Source organism: Saprolegnia diclina (genome assembly GCF_000281045.1).
Source record: "Saprolegnia diclina VS20 unplaced genomic scaffold supercont1.23, whole genome shotgun sequence".
Taxonomy (NCBI): domain Eukaryota; phylum Oomycota; class Saprolegniomycetes; order Saprolegniales; family Saprolegniaceae; genus Saprolegnia; species Saprolegnia diclina.
The window spans coordinates 206,084-226,050 of record NW_008246090.1 but is presented as its reverse complement, the minus strand read 5'-3'; the positions used below and the strand labels follow the sequence as shown (position 1 = coordinate 226,050).

At 58.9% G+C, this 19,967-nt stretch overlaps 7 protein-coding genes across 7 annotated transcripts in view; 2 read left to right on the top strand and 5 right to left on the bottom strand.

The window, feature by feature from the left end:
- SDRG_07837 (hypothetical protein) overlaps positions 1-23 on the bottom strand; it is a gene marked incomplete at both ends in the record, with an annotated part of 851 nt that extends 828 nt beyond the window's left edge. The window contains one exon of the mRNA XM_008613693.1: positions 9-23. Coding sequence (XP_008611915.1) covers positions 9-23 — 15 coding nt within the window. The remainder of the gene's footprint in view (positions 1-8) is intronic.
- A 1,146-nt stretch (positions 24-1,169) lies between these two features.
- On the bottom strand, positions 1,170-5,710 carry SDRG_07836 (hypothetical protein). The gene is made up of 5 exons (XM_008613692.1): positions 5,247-5,710; positions 4,314-5,191; positions 3,050-4,264; positions 2,844-3,002; positions 1,170-2,789 (listed from the first exon to the last, which is right to left on the bottom strand). Exons 1-5 carry the CDS (start codon positions 5,473-5,475, stop codon positions 1,212-1,214), a joined length of 4,059 nt encoding a protein of 1,352 aa, XP_008611914.1. The 5' UTR covers positions 5,476-5,710; the 3' UTR covers positions 1,170-1,211.
- A 1,812-nt stretch (positions 5,711-7,522) lies between these two features.
- On the top strand, positions 7,523-8,683 carry SDRG_07835 (hypothetical protein; the record flags this gene model as incomplete). The annotated part of the gene is made up of 3 exons (XM_008613691.1): positions 7,523-8,179; positions 8,228-8,439; positions 8,488-8,683. 3 exons carry the CDS (start codon positions 7,523-7,525, stop codon positions 8,681-8,683), a joined length of 1,065 nt encoding a protein of 354 aa, XP_008611913.1.
- Positions 8,684-8,689: 6 nt separating this feature from the next.
- Positions 8,690-11,000, bottom strand: SDRG_07834 (hypothetical protein). The gene is made up of 9 exons (XM_008613690.1): positions 10,726-11,000; positions 10,463-10,668; positions 9,827-10,407; positions 9,696-9,781; positions 9,518-9,649; positions 9,362-9,476; positions 9,233-9,313; positions 9,063-9,184; positions 8,690-9,016 (listed from the first exon to the last, which is right to left on the bottom strand). Exons 1-9 carry the CDS (start codon positions 10,963-10,965, stop codon positions 8,738-8,740), a joined length of 1,842 nt encoding a protein of 613 aa, XP_008611912.1. The 5' UTR covers positions 10,966-11,000; the 3' UTR covers positions 8,690-8,737.
- A 954-nt stretch (positions 11,001-11,954) lies between these two features.
- Positions 11,955-12,705, top strand: SDRG_07833 (hypothetical protein; the record flags this gene model as incomplete). The annotated part of the gene is made up of 6 exons (XM_008613689.1): positions 11,955-12,033; positions 12,081-12,143; positions 12,186-12,229; positions 12,274-12,330; positions 12,379-12,393; positions 12,439-12,705. The coding sequence occupies 6 exons, from the start codon at positions 11,955-11,957 to the stop codon at positions 12,703-12,705; spliced, it is 525 nt and encodes a 174-aa protein (XP_008611911.1).
- A 29-nt stretch (positions 12,706-12,734) lies between these two features.
- SDRG_07832 (hypothetical protein) lies at positions 12,735-14,333 on the bottom strand. The gene has a single exon (XM_008613688.1). The coding sequence runs from the start codon at positions 14,306-14,308 to the stop codon at positions 12,800-12,802; it is 1,509 nt and encodes a 502-aa protein (XP_008611910.1). The 5' UTR covers positions 14,309-14,333; the 3' UTR covers positions 12,735-12,799.
- Positions 14,334-15,434: 1,101 nt separating this feature from the next.
- Positions 15,435-19,216, bottom strand: SDRG_07831 (hypothetical protein). The gene is made up of 9 exons (XM_008613687.1): positions 18,768-19,216; positions 18,627-18,720; positions 16,988-18,566; positions 16,742-16,938; positions 16,328-16,701; positions 16,033-16,279; positions 15,843-15,980; positions 15,655-15,798; positions 15,435-15,602 (listed from the first exon to the last, which is right to left on the bottom strand). Exons 1-9 carry the CDS (start codon positions 19,202-19,204, stop codon positions 15,465-15,467), a joined length of 3,348 nt encoding a protein of 1,115 aa, XP_008611909.1. The 5' UTR covers positions 19,205-19,216; the 3' UTR covers positions 15,435-15,464.
- Positions 19,217-19,967: the final 751 nt, after the last annotated feature.

Genomic DNA, 19,967 nt, shown 5'->3' with positions numbered 1-19,967 from the left:
GAACGTACGATGTACAGCCACATGCTGGTACCTTTGCAAAGTACACTGTGCTGGCTTGACGTGTTCTCGGGAAAGGCGCCGCCTCCGACGTTGTCCTGGGAACATGCCTCTCGCAGCTGCCTCTCGCTGATACTTTCGACCGACGGCAACACACTCATCGCTTATGTACACCCTGTGCAGCTGACAGTCCTTCAAACTAGCCGTGCTAACGCTCGCACAGGCAGTTGCCGACGACGCGGCCGCCTTGACGGCGTCGTGCCCACCGAAGCGACATGGATCGTCGACGCAGGATTATGCATTAGCGCGTTCGAACCTACGCTTCTTCATAACTTTGTGGACACAAATGAGCTTGGAATTCGGGCTCAAACGCCGATGCTCTCAAAGATCAAGACGCTGGCTCGGAGCTCGTTCATGTTGCAGATCACTTTCGCCGAGTGTTGATCTTGAGGGTCTGTTTCTTCTTTTGTGCTCAGTCGGAGTGGCCACCGCAGCACACGGATGCCCTGAGTAAACTGCAGCTCAGCATGAATATGATGCTCGTCCGCGGCGTCGACCTCCAAGATACGCGGGCGCACATCGTGGAGGAGGCATCGTAGGACGTCGCACGGACACTCGACAAAGGTCGTCGCGTGCAATGACGCGGGCGACGCCGACGACACCGCGGGTGCGAAACGCGATCGCTAGCTGTGCAAGGAACGCCAATTGTGGCGCGATCGCGGCGTCGGTCGCGATGAAACTCTGCACGTGGCGCGCAAAGGCTGTGCCGTGCTCGACGCCGCAGGCGACGACAAAGGCCACTACGGGTACGTCTGCAGCATGTCCGAGTCGGCGCACGTCGCATTGTAAGTCGTAGCGGGTTCTCGGGCAAAAATCGAGCATACGACAGTGCAAGTGCCTCAAGTGCCGGTAGTTCTTTGCGGTCTAGATTTGCACCGTTCTGAGCGCGACTACATGGTGCTCGGACTGCGTCACCTCTCTACCACCCAGCTAGAATCGGAGCCGTCAAGGCCACTGTCAATATCTGTACGAACACATCAGCGTATATAGTCTTGCTCTCACAAAGGAGTGTGCATGTTCATGGTCTATAGCATCCGAGGTACTCATCCGACTAGACCGTGCAGTGTAATCATCCGACTAGACCGTGCAGTGTAATCAATCAAAAAAGAAAATCTTGATGATCTCCAATACGTGGTATGTATAAATTAGATAGTCTAGAGTACAAGGGAGAGGGTTGCGGTCGCGCCGGCAATACAGTCCGGAGACGCATCACGATAGCTGTTGTTGCTGCTGGAATTGGTGGAGGCTGCATGTAAGTTTTTGAGATAGCTTGTCGCCAACTCGGGAACTTCAACGTCCAGGACCCACGAGATTTTGCTGTCCGCGTCGTCTTCCATTGCGAGAACGTACATGGCATGGCGGCGCAAGCTGAGCCAGCCGACCTTGCACGCGCGGCTCGCCAATGACGAGAGCGCATCATGGTGATCGCTGCTCGCGCGAGCCGGCTCGAGTTTCTGAAGCACGAGGCTCGTCAAGCTGCGGAAGAAGACACTCGCGAGGCTGCCAAGGCCGACCGTCGTCGGTGGAAAGAGCTCGTCGCAGACACGCGCCAGTGCGGTGACGTGATTGCTCAGTCGACGCGTCTCGTCCATGTGCCGCGTCATGTCGTAGGCGAGTAGCGCCAGCCACTGCGCGTAGACCAAGAGATGCGCGCGCGGCGCCCATAGGAGGGTCGTCGCCCGGGTCGCCAGCCCTTGCAGCGCTTCAATCGCGCCATGCATGTGATGCAGCGCCAGGGATGTGCTGTTGGCGTAGCGGTCGTAGTACTTGGCGAGCACCGTCTTGCCCACGAGTCGCGCGGGAAGGCCGCCAAGAAGACGGACGTCGTCGTCGCTGAGCGCGATGCAGTTAGCGAGCTCTCGCGTGTCGCCACGTACCAGCTGGAGGCACTGCGCGAGACGCGGGTCCTCGGACGTCATGAGGACGTTCATGAGCTCGACCAAGTGCGTGTCGTCGCTTGCGCCAAACGCCAGATGCATGTGCACAGCGTCCATGACGCAGCGAGCCTCCGTGGTCGTTGGCGAGACGATGGCCAAAGTCTCGGTGCAAAGACTGGCGACGCGGTGAGCAGCAAGAGCATAGAGCTTAGCGGGTGCCGAGGCTATCGCGCGGTGAAAGACAGGACGCTTGGCAACGTGCTGGGCGATGCAGTAGCCCGCGAGAACGTCCACGTCGAGAAGATGGCGGCTGCACTCATGATCGGGCAGCTGCGTGAGCTGCTGAACACACGTCGCGCCGTCGATGTGCTGGCTCGCCCAGGACGACGATGCAAACTCATATTCCAAGCAAATGCAAGTCGCCATGGCGAGACAGGCGCCAGCGACGGGGATCGACACCGACCGCTCCTTCTCGGGCGAGGAAACGTGCACCAAGGCGACGGCTTCGACCAGCAGCTCCATGATACCGTCCACATCGCCAGGTCGCGCCAGGCGACGCGCACGCACGGACGCCAGGAGCCACGAGACGCGCGACGCCGACGGCGCAAAGCGCATCTCGACGAGGCGGTCAAATAGGGCCACGTCGGTGGCGGCTGCGAGGATGCTGGCGCGCTCGAGGTACGCGAGCGCCTTGGTCCGCATGCCCGCTTCGACGCAGTGGTGGGCGAGCCGAGCGAGGTGCGACGGTTCGTGCAAGACGGAGAGGTCGTCGAGCAAGTCGATCATGAGCGAATGAGCCATGCGGCGCTGGGCGGGCAGGAAAACGTCGAGCAGCGCATCCCGCACGTTGGCATGCTAGTCATTGTATGTGCATGAGCCTCCGCAACGTCGTGGAAGAGAGGAATGTACGCAGAAGCGGTAGCGGACGTGTAGCCGTGCTCGCTTGAGCGCCGATGCCAAGTCGTGGTGGCTGTGACCTCGGCGCACGCGCTGCAACTTGGGGTGTTGCGTCTCCGAGTGCGACCGGCGCCGTGTCTCGACCGTCACAGCGCTGCCACCGTCAACAACCTAGCGAGTGTGTAAGTCAATATCATAATCACTTCATTCCAACGAACCTCGAGGTAGCCGGCTTTGCAGAGAAGGCCGAGCTGCCACTGCAGCGTGTCACCATCGACCCATGCCTGGAGGTGCGAGAAGCCGTGGCAGAGCCAGAGAAGCTCGTTGATCTGGAACGACGACCCGATGATCGCTCCGAGCTTGAGAAGCCAGCGCTGAGTTTCCGAGAGCTCTTCGACTTGGGCGAGGACGATGTCGTGGATGCTACTGAGCTGGCTTCGCTTGGCCGATGCAAACGCCGGCGTAAAGGACACTCTCCGGTGGTTCTTGGAGAGCGCCACAAAGCCTTTGGTGTGCAAGCAGTGCACGATTTGCTGGATCCAGAGCGGACTCCCGAGCGACGTGGCCGAGATAAACTTGTGGACGTCGGGCGCGAGGCTTGACGCGTGCAAGAGCTGGCAGCTCAGCGCGGCAATGTGCTCAGGCGCCAACGGCGGAAGCCGCACCGTGACCTTGCACACAACGCTCCACTGGTACACACGCTTAAAGTGGTGGCGCAGCCGGAAGCGGAGCGTTTGGCACGTCGTCGTCGTTGGAACCGACACTAGCACACGCAGGGGCGCGTCACCAAGGAGGTCGCCGAGGCGCTCGAGCGACGCCTCGTCGATCGCTTCAAAGTCGTCGATGATGAGCACGGGACGATTTCGGTGCAGCACGCGACGCAGCTCGTCGACGTCGACGAGGGGAATGAGAAGCAGCTGCGCCACGTGTCGCCAGAGCGACAGCGGCGCGTCGTGCCAGCTCGCGCGGTACCGCAGCACGGACGTCATCTTGGGAACAAGCAATTCGATGTGGTTGAGAAAGCACGACCGACCGCTGCCGATCGAGCCTTCGAGCACGACGAGCGCGCGGTCGTGGCTCACTAAGTGTCGCAAGACAGACGCGACCAGCGCCTCGCGGCCAAGCATCGGGCTGCGTCCCGACACCCGGTGCGCCGACGCGGGTGCCACGTTATAGACGACGGCGGGGCCGCGCTGGCCCTTGAGCTGCACATCACCGTACCGAGTGAGGGCGACGTCACGCTCATGCTCGACGATATCACGCGTCGGTGCATCGCAGAGAACGCGGCACGCCGCAGAGTCCCTTCCTGTCGCCGGCAGACCCGCGAGGCGTGCGGCTGTCACGACCGCGCTCCCAACGACCGCGTACTCGTGCCGGCGCGCACAACCCAGTAGCCCGGCGTAAACTTTACCAGTTGCAACCCCGAGCGTCGCCTACATAGAAAGTGCAATGTGAGCTTTTTGAAAATCGAAAAGCGCGTACGGCAACAGCGAGGTCGGCGAGCGCGTCGGCCATCTCGAGCGCGGTCTTGAGCGCACGCAGGGCATTGTCAAAGTGAGAGAAGCCGTGGACGCCAAAGGCGGCGATGAGCACCGTGCCCTTGTCGTCGGCTAGAAACTGGCGGCAAAAACCGCCGTGGCAGTGCAGAATGTGCTGGAGGCGCACAAACACTGTCTGTAGCCGGTGCACATCAATGACGGTTGATGCCAGGGAGAGATCTTGCAGCGTCACAAAGAGGATCGAGCACTGACGGTACTCGGCGACAAGGTCAAACTGCTGGACGTCGATCGTGGCCATGAGCGGCGCCGGTGCGTACTTGCGGATCGCATCCAGTGTCGACGGACAGAGCTCAGGCAGCGCCATTCGACCGTGGGACATACATGTCGATGATGATGATGACGCAAGGCCCGTGAGCGCGTAGGCCCGGCCGTCGACCAGCGCGTGGCCGACGGCGGACGGACCGAGGGCGTCCCACGCTGCCTGCGACAGCGTGATCGAGTTGGGTCCGCTGCAGTCGACAATGTCTTGGAGCTGCTGGAACGGCGCGCCGCCAACAACGTACTCGAACGCGTGGTGGACCCCGCCGAGGTGCAGTCCGAGGAGGTCGCCAAACGCAATGGCAATGTGAATCTCGACACCACACGAGGCGGAGGTGACGGCGAGCAGCGCGAGCGCGCAGGCAGCGCTCGCCTCGATCGTTGGAAACGACACGAGGAGCGCGTCGCCGGCAAACTTGATGCAGTCGCCGCCATGCATGTCGATCGTATCGATCATCTTGGTGAAGCACGTCTCCATGACTCTGCACAGCGTCTGCATGCCCACATCGCCATCGTCGGCGAGCGAGGCAACGAGCTGCGAGTCTACGCAAGTGATCTTGCATGAGCAAGACGATACAAGTTGATGGTAAATGCCTACAGTGTGATATGTCGGCGAGGACCAGCGCGCCGCCCGATACATGCGTCGTCACGATGGGCGCGCCAACGCTCGGGAGCGGCCCACCATTTGCAAAGTACGCGACGAGCTGCCGGGGCACCGAGGCGGCAATGTGCGGCGCGAACGAGAAGAGACACGAGGACGACGTGGTCGCCGCCTGTCGCTGCAGCGCGCGCCGCTGGAGCGCCATCGCGCGCGGACAAGACGACATGCTACTGCGCAGCACCTTCGAAATCGTTTTCTGCTTATATATACCTGCGACAAGAATAGTGAGGCGTCATCGCGTGATTGTGATAAGGAAACGCGACAAGCAGTCAACGACCGCGGTGGCAGCCATATTACTCGGCGATGGAGACTGGGTGCATTCGTGCGCGGTACAGTGGGACGGCGTTTGCTACGCTCGCGGACCTCGGCGCAATCCGCACAAGCACCCATGTCGCCTCCTCGTCCTACGGCACAAATGACGCCATTCGTAAAAGATGGCGCGCCTATGCAGCAGCATCGCTGCAGCGGGTCGAGGCATGGCTGGCACGCGGCTCAGCAGTATGTCGGAGCCTCAGGCGTTACTTGCGCCTTGTGTATAACGCGTTGTTGACATGAGCAGGCCTGTCTGACCGCGGCGCCATCGAACTGGGAGGAATGCCTCGGAAGGGCTGAGAAGGGCTCGCTTCGTCAACGACCGTGTCCGCTGTCGTGTCTCGATCGCGTGGCAGTCTCTGCGTGCAGCATTTCATTGGCTTTATCCGGATGCCGTACGGTTACGTCGATTCGCAGCCTGACGAGACTGCCGTTGATGTCCTGATAGAGCAGTCCGCCATGACACGCGAGTGGCGTGGGTTCAAGTCCTGTGATCAAACCTCTTTTTTTGCTTCTTCCTTATTGGCATGGGTCTGGCACCACCAAGTTGGCTCTTGACAGGTACTGAGCTATACCAACAATGTATTGAATCGTGCAACGACCTGGCGACCGCAGACAAAGCAGCTTCGGGAGGTACCCGCAACGCAAAGCAACGCACACCAATACAGGAGCCACAGACAATTTGAATCGACACCAACAAGGACGGGGCGGGACCTGTGAGATTCTACATCGAGATCTTCTTCTGGCGCCGAGATGTTTGGTTGACCCCAAGCAGTAGGCCACTCATATATGAGCAAAATTGCAAGGGTGAAGGCTCTTGCCAGGGCACGAGAGAGGGTGAAGGCTCTTGCCAGGGCACGAGAGAGCAAGCACATTTTGGCAGCTGGTGCTCAAGGTCGAGACAAAGATTTGTCAACCAGTGGTACTTGCACGCGGTGGTCGTCGACGTGATGAACACCAGCGACCTCGTATACGCTCGGTCTACATATGATCCACGCTTGTGTGTTGCATCCTGAAAAAGACCAACTCGGTCAAGAGGACGTGCGTATCTATCAGCAGCGAGAAGGGCACGACGTGATTCGAAAAGGCTACAATTGTACTCGCTGACGGATGTTCGCTCTTGCGCCGCTTGGTCGCAATCTCGATGCTTGAACTCGATGATTTGCGCAATCTGGACGTCACGCAGATATCCGAGGCAAGGGCAAGATCGCCAGCGAGATACTACGCCCGTCCCACTCGCTCGTCGGAACAAGCAAGTCGACGGTTGCTGCGACTGGAAAGAGGGCGAACGCGTTGAGCGTCCGCAGAGGCAACGAGCTGCAGCATTTGGCCACGTCCCTCTCTCATTGTACGCTCCTGCGCCAAGTCTCGTTTTTTCTTCTGTTGAACGCTGTAAGGTAGTAGTCGCATCAATGGAATGAAGAGTAGAAATTGTATAGTGTACAAGTGGTTTCGATGGCACCATGACGCGCTTGGCACGACGACGTCGTCGTCCTTTCTGCGAGCCCTGCAAATGGAAGCAGATGTATCCACTGTTTTTAAATTCTGTTTCAAACCATACAGAATGCCAACACTGGCACACACTATTTACAACGCGTTCCGGGCCGCACCACGCAACAACGTGCGCCCAGCGAGAGGTCTCTTTATGTTTCTACATTCAAGTCAACGCTCAGCTTAAGCTAGGAACAAGGTAGCGCGCTGAGTATCGATCCCCGACCTCGGTGCACGGCCGAGTCCTACCAAGACCAGCGAAGCCTGTCGTCGCCCACGAGGTCTTTCGTAACATTATCACTGGGCAAAAAACATTGGAATAAAAATGCATACAAAAGACAAGAGACCAAGTATTCTTTTTCGTGCGCCAGCATTAAAATACTTTTTCGTTGACGCCAGTTTCAGGCTGGATGCTCCAGCGACGAAGTCTGCGCCACGTCCTCGCCGGTACCCGCGCCATGACTACGAAGCTCGTCCCGCTGCCGTTCGCCGGCGGCGCCGCCAAGCCGGCCTTCTCGGTCGTCCAGCTCAACATCCTCGCGAGCAACCTCGCTTCGCCCAGCCACTTTCCGTACGTGCAACCCGCTTTGCTCGCGTGGGAGACGCGCAAGAACATCCTCCTCGACCAGCTGCATGGCCTCGACGCCGACATCGTGTGCTTGGAAGAGTGCAGCGACTACTGGACCTTCTTCCGGCCGGCTATGGCGCGCCTTGGCTACGAGAGCGCGTGGGTCAAGCGCCCATCGACGCACCGATCGACGTGGAGCGGCGAAAAGAAGATGGACGGCTGTGGCATCTTCTTCCGGAACGACCGCTACGAGCTGCGCGAGTGCGAGAGCTTCAACTTCCACGACGAACATGACCGCGTCGCGCTGCTCGTGCTGCTACAAGAGCGGTCGGACGACAACAGAGGCGACATGCTCCTCGTCGGGTGCACACACCTCTGGTGGAACAGCCGCAAGGTCGACCATCAGATGAAGCAGCTCCGCGAGCTCGACAACGAGGTCCGAGCGCTCAAGACGTCGCTCGAGCTCAAGTATCAGCACCTGCTACACGCGCCGCTGCCGGTACGACATCCTCCTCGACCGCCATGTCTGACAGTGTTTTGTTGCTAGTTTGTGCTCTGTGGCGACTTCAACAACTCACAATCGTCGCCTCTGTATGCGTACATGCGTGACGTCTTCCTCCAGCCGCTCGCCAAGATGCGCAGTGCGTACGCAAGCTACCGCGCGCTGCCCGAGACGCCGGACGCGCCGGACGACGACTGCAACGAGCCGCCGCACACGACGGTCAACTACCGACGCTGCTGGGCCATCGACTACATCTGGTCCGTCCATCATCGTGCTCTGCGGCATGGCGTATGCATTCTACGTAGGTACTCGGAAGAGACGATCAAGGCGCAGGCCATTTTGCCGATCCCGACCGAAGCCGAATTGCGCGAAGAAGACGGGCCCGACGGCTGGCACGCGATTGCTCAGGTCGACCCGACGCTGCGCAACTACAACGGGATCCCCAACTCCAAGCACGGCAGCGACCACGTGCCCATCATGGCCCAGTTTACCCTCCGCTAGAGACCATATCCCATGCAATAGAGACACTTGCCTAGTACATCATCATGCATCGCCTTAGCCGAGGAACGCTAGCGTGCGCTCGACGAGGTCGGCCTTCTTGCCCGTTGTACTCAGCCCCTGCGCGTCCAAGAAGACCTTGAGGTCCGCGACGGTCTTCTTGGCCACGAGACCGGATGCTGCGAGCTGCTTCCACGCTGCCACGTCATTCGGGTCGGTTTCGGTTTTGACCGCCTTTGTCCCGCCTCGGCTCGTACTCGCCGGCGCCTTGCGCTTGGTGTTGTCCTTGTTGAGCTCGTCGCCACCGACGGTATCGCGGAAGGCCGTCAGCGCCGCCTATGGATTGTGTAGCTAAACTAGACCAATGGATGATCCTGGCTACCACGACTTTGGGGCGCTGAAACCCGGCAGCATCCGGCAGCGTCGTGTCGTCCTTGTCGTCAAACGCAAGGGTGTCTTCGTCAAGCGCCAATGCTTGGATGCTGGCATAGTGCTTTTGGAGCTCTACATGCCGTCGTGAACGTCGCCTATTCCTACGAAATGTCGACAAACCTGGGTTCTGGAAGGACGGCAACTCGGAGATCGTGAGCGTCTGGACCACCTTCTTGGCCGCTTCGATTTGGTCGGCATTGGCTACACCAGTGGCTATAAGTACGTAGAAGCAATAACAGTGGCGCGTACGGTCGCGCTGGCCGTCGGCGTCGACACGGAGCTGGCGCACGTCGTCGACGTACGGGAGGAAGATGACGTGGAAGCCCGACGGTTGCACTTGGCCTTGGTCGTCGTACGCTTCGAGCTACGACCCGTGAGCTTGTGCCACAGCATACCAAGATCTACCTGGGGCACGAGGGCGACGAGGCGCGGCGGGGTATTCTTGCGTGCAATGAGCCGCGCGATCGCCATAACCTTCTTCGTGAGCATCGACGTGTGGAGAGCAGTAAAGGCCACCGTGCTGCCTTCAATATACGCCTACATGTCTCGTACTCGATACTCAGGAGCATAATCAAGCGTGTACCTCGGCGGGGTAGATAAAGTACGGTGCACGAACGTTCTCGTGCTCCTTCAAGTGGTCTGCGGGCTCGAAGCCGAGCAGTTGGAGTCCTATCACGCGTCTGAGACGATGCAAATGCGCCATCAAGGTTGTACCGGCGGCGGCAAAGTACTTGAGCTCGACCACGTCGTCGGCCGTAAAGTAAACGCGGCTCTTGCCGTACTCAATGTACTTGCGCATCTGGTCGGGCGTGAGGTACATGCCCGTCGAGTCGCAGAGCCACTTGGTCTCTGACTTGAGCGGCGTGTTGGTCTCTGCGTCCAAGTGCAGCGGCGACGGCTTTGTCTGCTTGATCCGGAGCGCGTAGAGCTCGACGCCGATCGCAATACCAGGTCCGATCGTCCAGCTGAGCGTCGTGAGCCGGCGCTTCCGGAACCGCTTGCGAAGACTCTCCTCCATCATGGCTTGGTAGGTATGGATCGCATACGCGGGCTGAAGACTGCTGTCTTCGGTGAGCGCAAATGCTGAAGCGTCTTGAAACATGCGCCCGTAGAAGCGCGAGAGATCGAAGGTCGACTGAGCCGGCGGCGGCATGTGGAAGAGGTGGATCGCGCGCTTGAGCTCGACGTGGTTGGCGTACTGCTTGAGGACGCGGTCGGCCTCGTCGGCGCCGCCCATCGTCGGGTCTTCTTGGTTCGTCAGGATCCAGATCGTCTGCGAGTCTTTCTTCTGGAGGCTAATATCCATATTAAGTCCATGTTTGCACAGAGAACGACGAAGAAGTGACGTACTTGGCGTTGGAGAAGGCAATGCCGGCGTGCCACAGCGCATTGCTCAGCGACACAGGGTCGTTCTCACCCATGGAGCCAAACGCAGCCTGGAAGTCGAACGCGTCGTCGACAATATCGCGAAGCTGCTTGATGCGGCGGGCCGATGGAAACCCGAGCTCCTGGAGCTCGTACACGTGGTCCAGCCCATTCACGTTCTTGGTCGTCGTCTATAGCCCAGATGGCGTCATTTTCCCATCGTCGTCATCCTCCTACATGGAGCGTACCGTGCCAAAGAAGACGACGCCCATGAGCGACCCGTCGTTCGCGATGATCTTGCTCTTGAGCAGCTTCACGAGCATCTCGCCGCAAGTCTGGAACCAGCTCATGGCCTCGCCGTCGACGCGTTGGAACATGGACTTGCGCACGTCGATGAGGACGAGGAGCGCCTCCTTGCCGCTCTGGGCGGCTTCCCAGTCTTCTTCCTCGTCGATCGCATCTTGCGTCGCATGCCACTCGAACGCCATGCTGCTGTCTTGTCGGTTGTTGGGTTCTGGGGCGTGGATCTCGGCCAGTATCCGTATTATCCGGATATTGCCACTTGCACTTTGGCTCGCAAAACTCAAGTGCTGCCACGCAAGGAAGAACGGCCAGAGCAGGCTTCCTCGCTGCGTGGCGTTCAATAGGTTATCCCCAACTACGCAGTACTGACTCTGTCCTGGCATCTGAATGATGGCCAAGGACGACAAGTGCCAAATTCATTGACTGGAATGGTCGGTGGAGATGAGCCGTCGTCGTCGTCTAACGAGCTCAATACCACGGAGCCCGCCAGCAACGACCCGACTGCATGAACGGCAAGAGGAGCCATATCGGCCACAAATCGCTTCTCGCAGTCAACCAGACCACGACTACCGTACCTACGGCGACGAGTTTCGGTGCATCTGGCATCTGGAACTCGTACGTTTTCAAAAATGCAATCTCAACGTGCCAACTCACATTTGAGATGCGCAGACTCGGTCCATCGGAATGACCACGCGAGTGCCATGGCCGCCGTGCAGATACACAGCGTCAAGCTCTGGGTGCAGCGTACCAGAACCCTCTCAACCTTGATCCAACTCGGAGAACCGCTACTCTCCTGGTGCGTGCGATTGCGACTTCTAAATCTCGCGACCAAGAAACCTAGGGTTCGACGTGCGATTCGTAGACGCATCACACTGCACAGTTGAAGCGAGTAGCGACAAGTACAAGCTGTACAGGATGAGCTCCTCCCACCTGAGCTCCTCCCGGGAGGCAGCGATCTCAGCGATCCGACAGCCTGCCAAATGGCATTAGCTGACCAATGAAACATGTTGATGGTGTAAGCTGGCCAATGAAGAAGCGCGTTTGTTGCAATCATATCTATTTTGACCAATCACAACGAGTGTCCAAAGCGCGATGCATCGACCGGATACGAAGAGGTGTCTATCCGGACAATCTTAGCCGTGGGATCCAAAACACGAAACGAGCCGTCGCGAGCATGTCGGTCCAAGTCGCCGAGGAAGGCAACAAGCGCAAGGGTGGCATGACGGCCGAGGAGACGGAGCAATGCATCTTCGGTACGCCCATGGCATGGCCCATGAAGCCCCATGCTCTAGCGGCGTAGACATCCTCAGCTGGTTCCAGCGCAAGAAGGCCAACCTGCCCAAGGCAACGATCGAGCCCGAAGGTGCATGGGCAACACATCGCCATACGTGACCAGCATGAATAGAGGTCGAGTCGCTGCAAAAGGCTCTGGGCGCGCCCGTCCCGCGGGTAACGTCATCGACTTCAAGCGCGAACGCGACCTCATGCAATAGGCGCTCGGGTACCTGCTCGAGAAGCAGAATGGAGGCGTTTGGTTCAACGAGTACAAGGTAGCGTCCATCTCCTCTCTCGTTTGGTGAATCTTATGGAGTTTCTAGTCGTTGAGCTGCGACGTACGTCCTCGCGGCCACGAATGTTGCATGGATCATCTTGGCTAGGATATGATTTCGACGGGCGAGACCGCGTCGCGTTGGGAGAGTTGGGCGCGGGGCTTCATTCCGCTCGCAGCCGATCCCGATGGCAACCTCCTCGTCATTGACACCAAGCACGCGAACGCGGTCCACGAATGCTCCGAGGACGGGCTCGGGCGGGAGCTCGCGGCTTCGTTCTCTGCGTACGTCGAGAATTACCGCAACGATCTCCTCTCGGGCAACTTTGACTTTGTCGAGGACCTCGGTCTCGTCGAACGCGCGAGCCGCAAGTAGATTCCAATTGTCCTTTTCCCAACAAAATCCACCAAATATCCAACGATATTGTCTATTTGTACTGGTAGAGTTAAGTTAGGAATCTGCCATTTGGCTAGACACTCGAGGTCGTAATGTCCATGCGCTTCATCTTGCGGTCCTTCTTGGCGGCCAAAATGCGTTCATGGCGCTTCCGAAGACAATACGCAAACGCCGAGATGAAGAGCACCGAGACCAAGACAGTACCAATGAGCCCCATGATCGAGATGTCGCCGGCGTCGCCCGCTGCATGCTGCTCGGCAATCATAAACGAGAGCTTGACACCGGACGGGTACACGCGTCGCGCAAACGTCCCTTGCGTCCGCAGCACGCTCGTGCGGTCCTGGATCTGCGCGTGGAGGTCGGCCACCACGTCGTTGAGCGACTTGCCGTCGGCCTGGCTGGGCGGCAGCAAGAGAAAGGTCACCCGGATGCTGCCGTGGACGATGGCTTCAATGTCCAGCCGGGCGGGTGCGACTTGGAGGGCCGAGGCGACTTCGGTCACAAACGCTGTTGCGAACGCGTGCTCGGCCTTGCTCGAGAAGAGAATGTCGTCGTAGAACATTTCGATCTCGTAGATGACCTCGATGAGCTTGGAGCCGCACTCAAAGCCGTTGCAAATGTACGTGAGCGTGGGCTGGAGGAGCCCGTCGCACTTGATGTCCGAGACGGCAGCCATCGACGCGATCGACGTGCAGGTCGCCGTCCGCTGGCGGATGCCGCCGCCGCAACCCGTCGAGCATTTCGACCACGGCCCGACGTCCCAAAAGTACTGGATCGCGTCGTCACGCCGCGAGCAGTCGTGGCCAACAAAGCCAGGCTTGCAGAGACACTCGGCAGACGACGTGCTGTCGTTGATCTTGGGCGCGTAGACTGGAAAGCACGCGCCGTTGCCCGCGCACGTCTGGCTCGTGCAGAGATCGGGTGGGTGCAGCGGCGAGACGGGCTCCGACTTGGCCGACCACGTCGAGACGCCATTGACGTTGCGCGCGCGGACCTTGAACGCATACGAGATGCCATTTTGGAGGTTGGGCACGATTGCCGTCGTGGGCACGGCGCCGTTCTGCGTCGCGCCGACATGCACCGTGCTCTCGAGCGGCGTGTTGGTGCTCACGAGCAAGAGCAAGATCTCGTACTCGAGGATCGGGTCCGAGCCGTCGTCGTCTGGTGCGTCCCATGTCACTTGCGCCTGCGCGTCCGAGGCCAGAGCCTTGATGTTGGTCGGGTTGCCTGGCACGCCGTGGGTCGTGTCATTGACGGGAAATGTTCCCGTCGGCGTCGATGTCGGGACTTGGATCGTACTGTTGATGGCGGTCGCGTTCATGTCGTCGACGGCTGCTGGCACGCCACGCCTTTCGCCCGGCGCACTCATGTTGCTCGGACGCTGCAAGAGCATGCTCGTGGTAATCTCGCGTTCGGGCGGCGCCGTCGTTGTGACGGCCTCCATCGAGCCGATGGCCATGGCGCTGAGCGAGAGCGAGAGCAGCAGCAGCAGCGCTATCCGCAGGCGCCGAGGCAGCGACGACGTCATGGGCTCGCGGCGAGGGTTGGGCGGTGGGATGGATTGGGTTGTGGCATCAGGCATCGCTGCTGCTTCGGCGAGGCCAGCGAGTGCAATAAAAAGAGCGGGCTTACCTGTCTTTTTGTAGGTAATACAATTCGAACATTATTCGGCCCTCAAGATTGGACGGTTATGTGCCTAATTAGGATTTGAAACTCGGACTTTTCGCGCCGCAATCCGGTCGTGTCGCACGAGTAGCCATGCCGACCAAGATCGCGCGAGGATCATGCGCAACTCAAGCGAGGTAGACGCAGCTCATGCATGTGTGCATGCGTTAATTCAAGGAAGACGAGTGAATACGCCTTATTGCCTATACAACGTACTCGCTGCTGGACTGGAGCTGTGTTGCACCAAGACGTGTTGTGTGCAACTGACCTTGCGCTGGATGCTGGATCCATGATGTATCAAGGAAGCTTCCTTGGCATCCATACTGGTCCTCTCCACTGCATGTAGGCAATGTCACTTGCGACGGATGCATCAGGCAGCACGAAGATGCGACTTGCTAGAGGACGTTCATGATCAATCAATGCTTCTCTTCTACGACTACTAGTACACGACTGCACTACTACGCTACTACTATGGTCCTCCACCAACGCAAGCGAGCGACAGCCGCCCGGTAGGGATGGCAGAGCCCGTGGGCCGAATGCTGCGGTCTCCCAACGCCAGCGCAGCGCCAAGGCTACTCCGACCCGGCGGCTGTGCGGCCCGCTGCAAAATGAGAAATGAATTCGATGGGTTTTTGCGTGTAAAGGCGTCAACTTGTAAAAGCTCGTTGGAGAAACGCACAGTTCCAATCGTAGGTAGATTGCCGCCCTGGTGCTCTGGTGATGTAGATGTAGATTGGGAGCTATTGAGACTTAATGAAACAATCTTACTTTCGCGCCAGCTCCACGCTTTGGCGCGAAAGATCCGTATGATTCGCCCACCGTATCCGGATCACGTCACCCTGCTGATCGTGAAGGCGAAGACGTCCAAGTCGCGCAGCAAGCAGCGACGAGAAGTGGCGTCCGTAGAAGACAACTTCAACAATGTCCTGCTACAGATCGTCCATCGCCGACTATGATGGTCCTCGATCATGTCGTCAGTCGATTACTCGATCAGAATGGAAGTTGCCGCTGTTGTAGAAGATCGTCTGCCGTCCACCAGACAATATTGCAGAAGAGATACATACATTTGTGTCTTAGATTTGGTACCATTTCTTCTTGGCCTCACGCTCGTTGAACGCGCGCATCGTCTGGTAAAACTCATCGGCGTGGCGCTTGAGCTGCTCCGTCTTTTCGCCCAAGTCCGAGAGCTTCTCGCCGCGCAAGTGGAGGTTCTATAATGTTAGAGATGGGTATGATGATGGTGCAAGCAAGTAACATATGTACTTGAGTCGCTTCGTTCAGCGCGCCCATCGTCGCACTCATACCGCCCTTGATATCTTTGGTGGCACCCGTCGCTTGCGGCGCCGGTGATCGGTCGCCCATGAGCCGCTCGCGCTCCGATTGGTCCTTGGGCGGCACCACAAACACCTAAACGCAGAGAATATACATAACTTCAAGCAGTACACTTATACCTTGTTCAAGTCGACGTCGGTCGAGCTCGAGGAGAACACTTTGAAAATGCTGCTGCTGTTGCGACGCTCGAGGGGCGGCTCAGCCACCGTCGGCTGCTGCACAGGCTTGTCGCTAGTCACGCGGACCTTGGTCGTGGTCTATACGCCGCCAGACGTCAGTAGGTTGCTCTACAATATCGGGATGATCTACCCATTGCAGCATCGACAGCTCCGACGCGAGTTCGTTCTGCAGCACCGAGAAGCGCGCCACGTCACCCGAGGACGTGCACAATATAATCTCGGCGCTCGACGCTGCCACGCCAACGTGGACATAGTCGAACGCGTAGCCTGTTTGCACCATCGACGGCAGCGACGCACTCCAAATGACCCGCAGACTCGGCGCCGCAAGCATGTACACGTAGCCAGAATCGTCCAGCGCCAGAATACCATGGTCGAGCCTACATGGGCAGCATTAGCATCTTCCATCGTCGCTGATAAGGTACTACCGTCCGTCGATCGGAAGGCTCACGATCGCCAGTGACGCAATGGTCGAGCGCAGCTCCACAGACGCCTCGACATCGACGGCGAGTGTTGGCATCGGCGACGGGGACGTCGCAGCGCTTTGTGTACTCTCGGGTGCGACGGCCTTAAAGATGGCCAGCGACCTGCCTTTGGCGCAGAGCAGATACGGCGCCTCGGCTTCTGGTGGCGGCGCAAACGTCAGGAGCTTTGTCTCGGCGCTGAGCGACGACAAGAGCTGCACGACGTCGTCCTTGCGCAGCTGGGAGACGTCGGCGCCGTTGATTGCGACAAGCGAGCTCATGGCTGTCACGCCGTGTTGGCGCAGAAGAGCTGCGTTGGGTGCATCGTCCACAAACGCCTAATGTACATGAGCGCACGCCGACATGCAAAGAGTGTACCTTGACGAGAACCCGGTCTTGCGTTTCGTCGTCCAGAAAGAGTCCGAGCGGCCCGGGTGCCAACGTCACGTGTACACCTTCATGGCGCTCGATTGGCATGCGCGTTGGCGGCGCCGCGTAGCGCTGAAGGATCCCGGCCACCTTGCGCTCCGTCTCGGTCTTCTTGAGCTCATCGTGCGACTCGCTCTCGGCTCGGCCTAGATGCCACCATCACCATAAGCCACGGTATCAACAAGGTCGCGGTACTCTCCAGAGCCACGGGATGCACGGGTGCGCCGTCTTCGTGGAGCAAGAGCAGGTGGGCGATTGCGTCGGCGGGGCCGTCGCTCACGTGGCAACGCGTGAGGAGATCGGCAGACACGAGGTCGTAGAGCTCGACACAGCTGTTGCCTCGGCCCACAAACAGCAGACGCTCGTGGAGAAGGAGTGCGTTGACACTCACAGCCTCTTCGGTTGAGATATCAAACACCGCGAGCTTGTACTCTTGCGAATCCAAGTGCACAATGGCGACGACGCCAAATGCATCCGAGGTCGCAAGGTACCCAAGCGACGCCGAGACGACCATGTGCTCGATCGCACTCGAGTGCACGTGGAGCGTGAACGCAAGCTGAAATCCTTCCTGAAACGAAAAGACCGCCACCTCGCCCGACTCCATGCCCACAAGCAGCAGTCGCGAAGTAGGGCAAAAGTGCACCGCCGTCACTTGCTTGAACGTGAGCTCGAGGGGCGCAAGGTCCAGCGTATGCAGTAGCGTCAAAATGCCGGCGCCAATACCGTCATGACGTGGCAGGAGCTCCCAGAAACGCACGACTGAGGTCGACGCGTCGAAATGGGCCGTGACGACCAGCGAGGCGCGGTGCACATCCGTCGCGTGCAGCTGCGCACAGGCGTCGGGTGACAGCTGCGGCGTCACGTGCTCGATCGATCCTCCTCGAAGCGGCGACGACCACCCGTTGAGGCTACTTGGTTCGGCTTTGGCCTCGCACGTCGAGAAGAGATCGTCCCGCAAAGAGCCGTTGACGCCGCCGAGATCGACAATGTGCCACGCAGCGACGGTAGGTGTCTGCACCGACGACGACGGAAGTGGGAGTGGCAGAACGTCCATCTCGATCCAGACAAGCTCCTCTTTCGGTGTGAGCGGCTGGACGACGGTGCATGGCACGGGCAGCAACTCGATACGAGGCAGCACACCACCCATGGGGTCGCCGACGAGCGCAATACAAGTGAACGGCGCGCATGACGCAGATGGCGTCAAATGGCTTGTCAGGACGACGTCCATAACGCGCGATGACGTGGGCAAGGACGTGATGCGCCAAGGAAACGATGCGTGTTTCGTCATCGCCGAGAGCGCGTCCTTGGCCGAGATGTCTCGTGGCGCCGCGTAGATCTGTACGGACGGCGAGGATGGTGTCCAGGCGCACATGAGGAGGCCGGCCGAGTTGGCGTCGGTCGCTGCCCACGCCAGCCGCGTCAACGGAGCCGCCGTCGTGGTAGGAAAGAACGCGCTCTGCTGCTTGTCGGTGCGAAAGACGCCAAACGAGCCATCTTGGAAGCCGGCGGCGAACCGCTTGCCGCTCGCATGCCATGCGAGGCTCTGGACGCTTCCATGGGCCGGCGGCACGGTCGCCTTGTGCAATACCTTCTTCTTGGCGAGGTCCCAGAGGAAGACGCTGGTCTCATGCGCGCCTTCGTACGCCAAGAGCAACTGGTTGGCGTCGCTCGGGTTGCTGGCCATCGCCGAAACGGCAACGTCGTCGCCGCCAAGACCGAGCTGCGCAGCCTGGATCGCGTACGTGGCGAATGCGCAAGTCTCTTCTTGAACGACCTACAGCGTTGTGCTTGAGGTCGTGCTGAGGATGGGCAAGCGAGATATAGAAGAAGGCACCTGAATCGATCCGTCGTCGAGGGCGAGGAAGAAGAACGGCGCCGCCTTGTGGCTCTTGATCGTCTCGAGGGCCGTGATCCGGCACATTTTCCAGCTAGTTGACATGGGCATGAGAATGCTGGTACATGTTGAGGCGTGTACCTTGGCGACAAGGACGCGATGAGCGGCGACGCGCCGGATTGCAATTGCTCGAGCGAGACAACTTGGACGCCACTGTCGGACGAGACAAGCACAAGGCGCCCATTCGCCGTGGGTTGCAGGAAGCTCGTGGACGCACCGGCCGTCGCCGTGGCCTCGTTCGCGATGCACGACACAAACATCTCGAGGCCGTCTTCGCCGTAGAGCTTGATCTGCTGGTACCCAGCTGCAACGACGAGCAGCTCGTGGGCCGCGAGGTAGCACGTCAGCGACGGCTGCGCGGGCAGGCCATGGTGCCCGGCGAGCGAGACGGCAAACATGTCGGGCGCGAGGCGCGAGTGATCCTCGATGGCCTCGTCGACCTTGCCTTGGACGAGGTTGAGCACGCCCTGCAGCGACGACCGCTTCGACTTGCGTGGGCTTCCTTGCTGATTCCCCATGCTCGCCTCGCACCTTGGATCCGAAAATGGAGCTTTCTGCGGTGTAATTAAATAAAAAATATAATTCAAAGACATGGGCAAGGTGTTTTCTAATTAAAATATTCGATACAATTAGATAGACATATACCGCATAATCGAAGAAATATTGTGAAATCTTTGTTTAAAATATTGCTATTTTTATATGGCCCAGTAACATTTCCCGAGGTGACAGAAGTTCGCCAACCATCGTCGACCGCCGAGCGCGAATCTCAAGTGCGCGAGCTTCAAAGAACCTTCTGACGTGGCAACGCCATCCTCCAGCAAGCGACCAGCTTAGGTGCTACTGTGCAGGTTCATTTTTGAAGGTGGGGTGCGCTCGGGACTCGAACCCGCCATATGGCAATCTAGTGCCCAAACCTGAACTAAAAGAAGCCGCTAACCCGCCACTTCCTGACTCACATGTCAACCTGAAATTCTCCACGCCCAACGCCAGGATTTTGGAGCTTGATTCGAAAACACTGCATTAATTGACCGTAAAAAGGCTTATTAGTATCGAGATTATATAGTGTGTATTGGCGGCTCGGAGCAAGCTGCAGATTAGGGGCGCCGCGGCGCATGCGAGCACCCACGCCGCGGTCGTGTTGCCCGTGCTCGCCATGCTGGAAGACCTCGATGCAACCGAATCGATCCCGTGACCCCGATCCCATGTGTCGTTGGTCCTCGAATAGGATGTCCTTACCTCGTTTTGAATTGTACTACAAAGTGTTCAAAAGTGCAGCAGACG

Excerpts from the sequence above, each read along its gene's own strand:
- SDRG_07836 (XM_008613692.1), bottom strand. The coding sequence starts at position 5,475 with ATGTCGTCTTGTCCGCGCGCGATGGCGCTCCAGCGGCGCGCGCTGCAG. Across the intron at positions 5,192-5,246 it reads CCTCGCCGACATATCACACT|ACTCGCAGCTCGTTGCCTCG; the intron begins GTAGGCATTTAC and ends TCACTTGCGTAG. Across the intron at positions 4,265-4,313 it reads TCGCCGACCTCGCTGTTGCC|GCGACGCTCGGGGTTGCAAC; the intron begins GTACGCGCTTTT and ends CTTTCTATGTAG.
- SDRG_07834 (XM_008613690.1), bottom strand. The coding sequence starts at position 10,965 with ATGGCGTTCGAGTGGCATGCGACGCAAGATGCGATCGACGAGGAAGAA. Across the intron at positions 10,669-10,725 it reads GCGTCGTCTTCTTTGGCACG|ACGACGACCAAGAACGTGAA; the intron begins GTACGCTCCATG and ends TCTGGGCTATAG. Across the intron at positions 9,782-9,826 it reads CAAGTACTTTGCCGCCGCCG|GACTCCAACTGCTCGGCTTC; the intron begins GTACAACCTTGA and ends GACGCGTGATAG.
- SDRG_07832 (XM_008613688.1), bottom strand. The coding sequence starts at position 14,308 with ATGCCTGATGCCACAACCCAATCCATCCCACCGCCCAACCCTCGCCGC.
- SDRG_07831 (XM_008613687.1), bottom strand. The coding sequence starts at position 19,204 with ATGGGGAATCAGCAAGGAAGCCCACGCAAGTCGAAGCGGTCGTCGCTG. Across the intron at positions 16,939-16,987 it reads GCATCCCGTGGCTCTGGAGA|GCCGAGCCGAGAGCGAGTCG; the intron begins GTACCGCGACCT and ends GGTGGCATCTAG. Across the intron at positions 15,981-16,032 it reads AGCTGTCGATGCTGCAATGG|ACCACGACCAAGGTCCGCGT; the intron begins GTAGATCATCCC and ends GGCGGCGTATAG.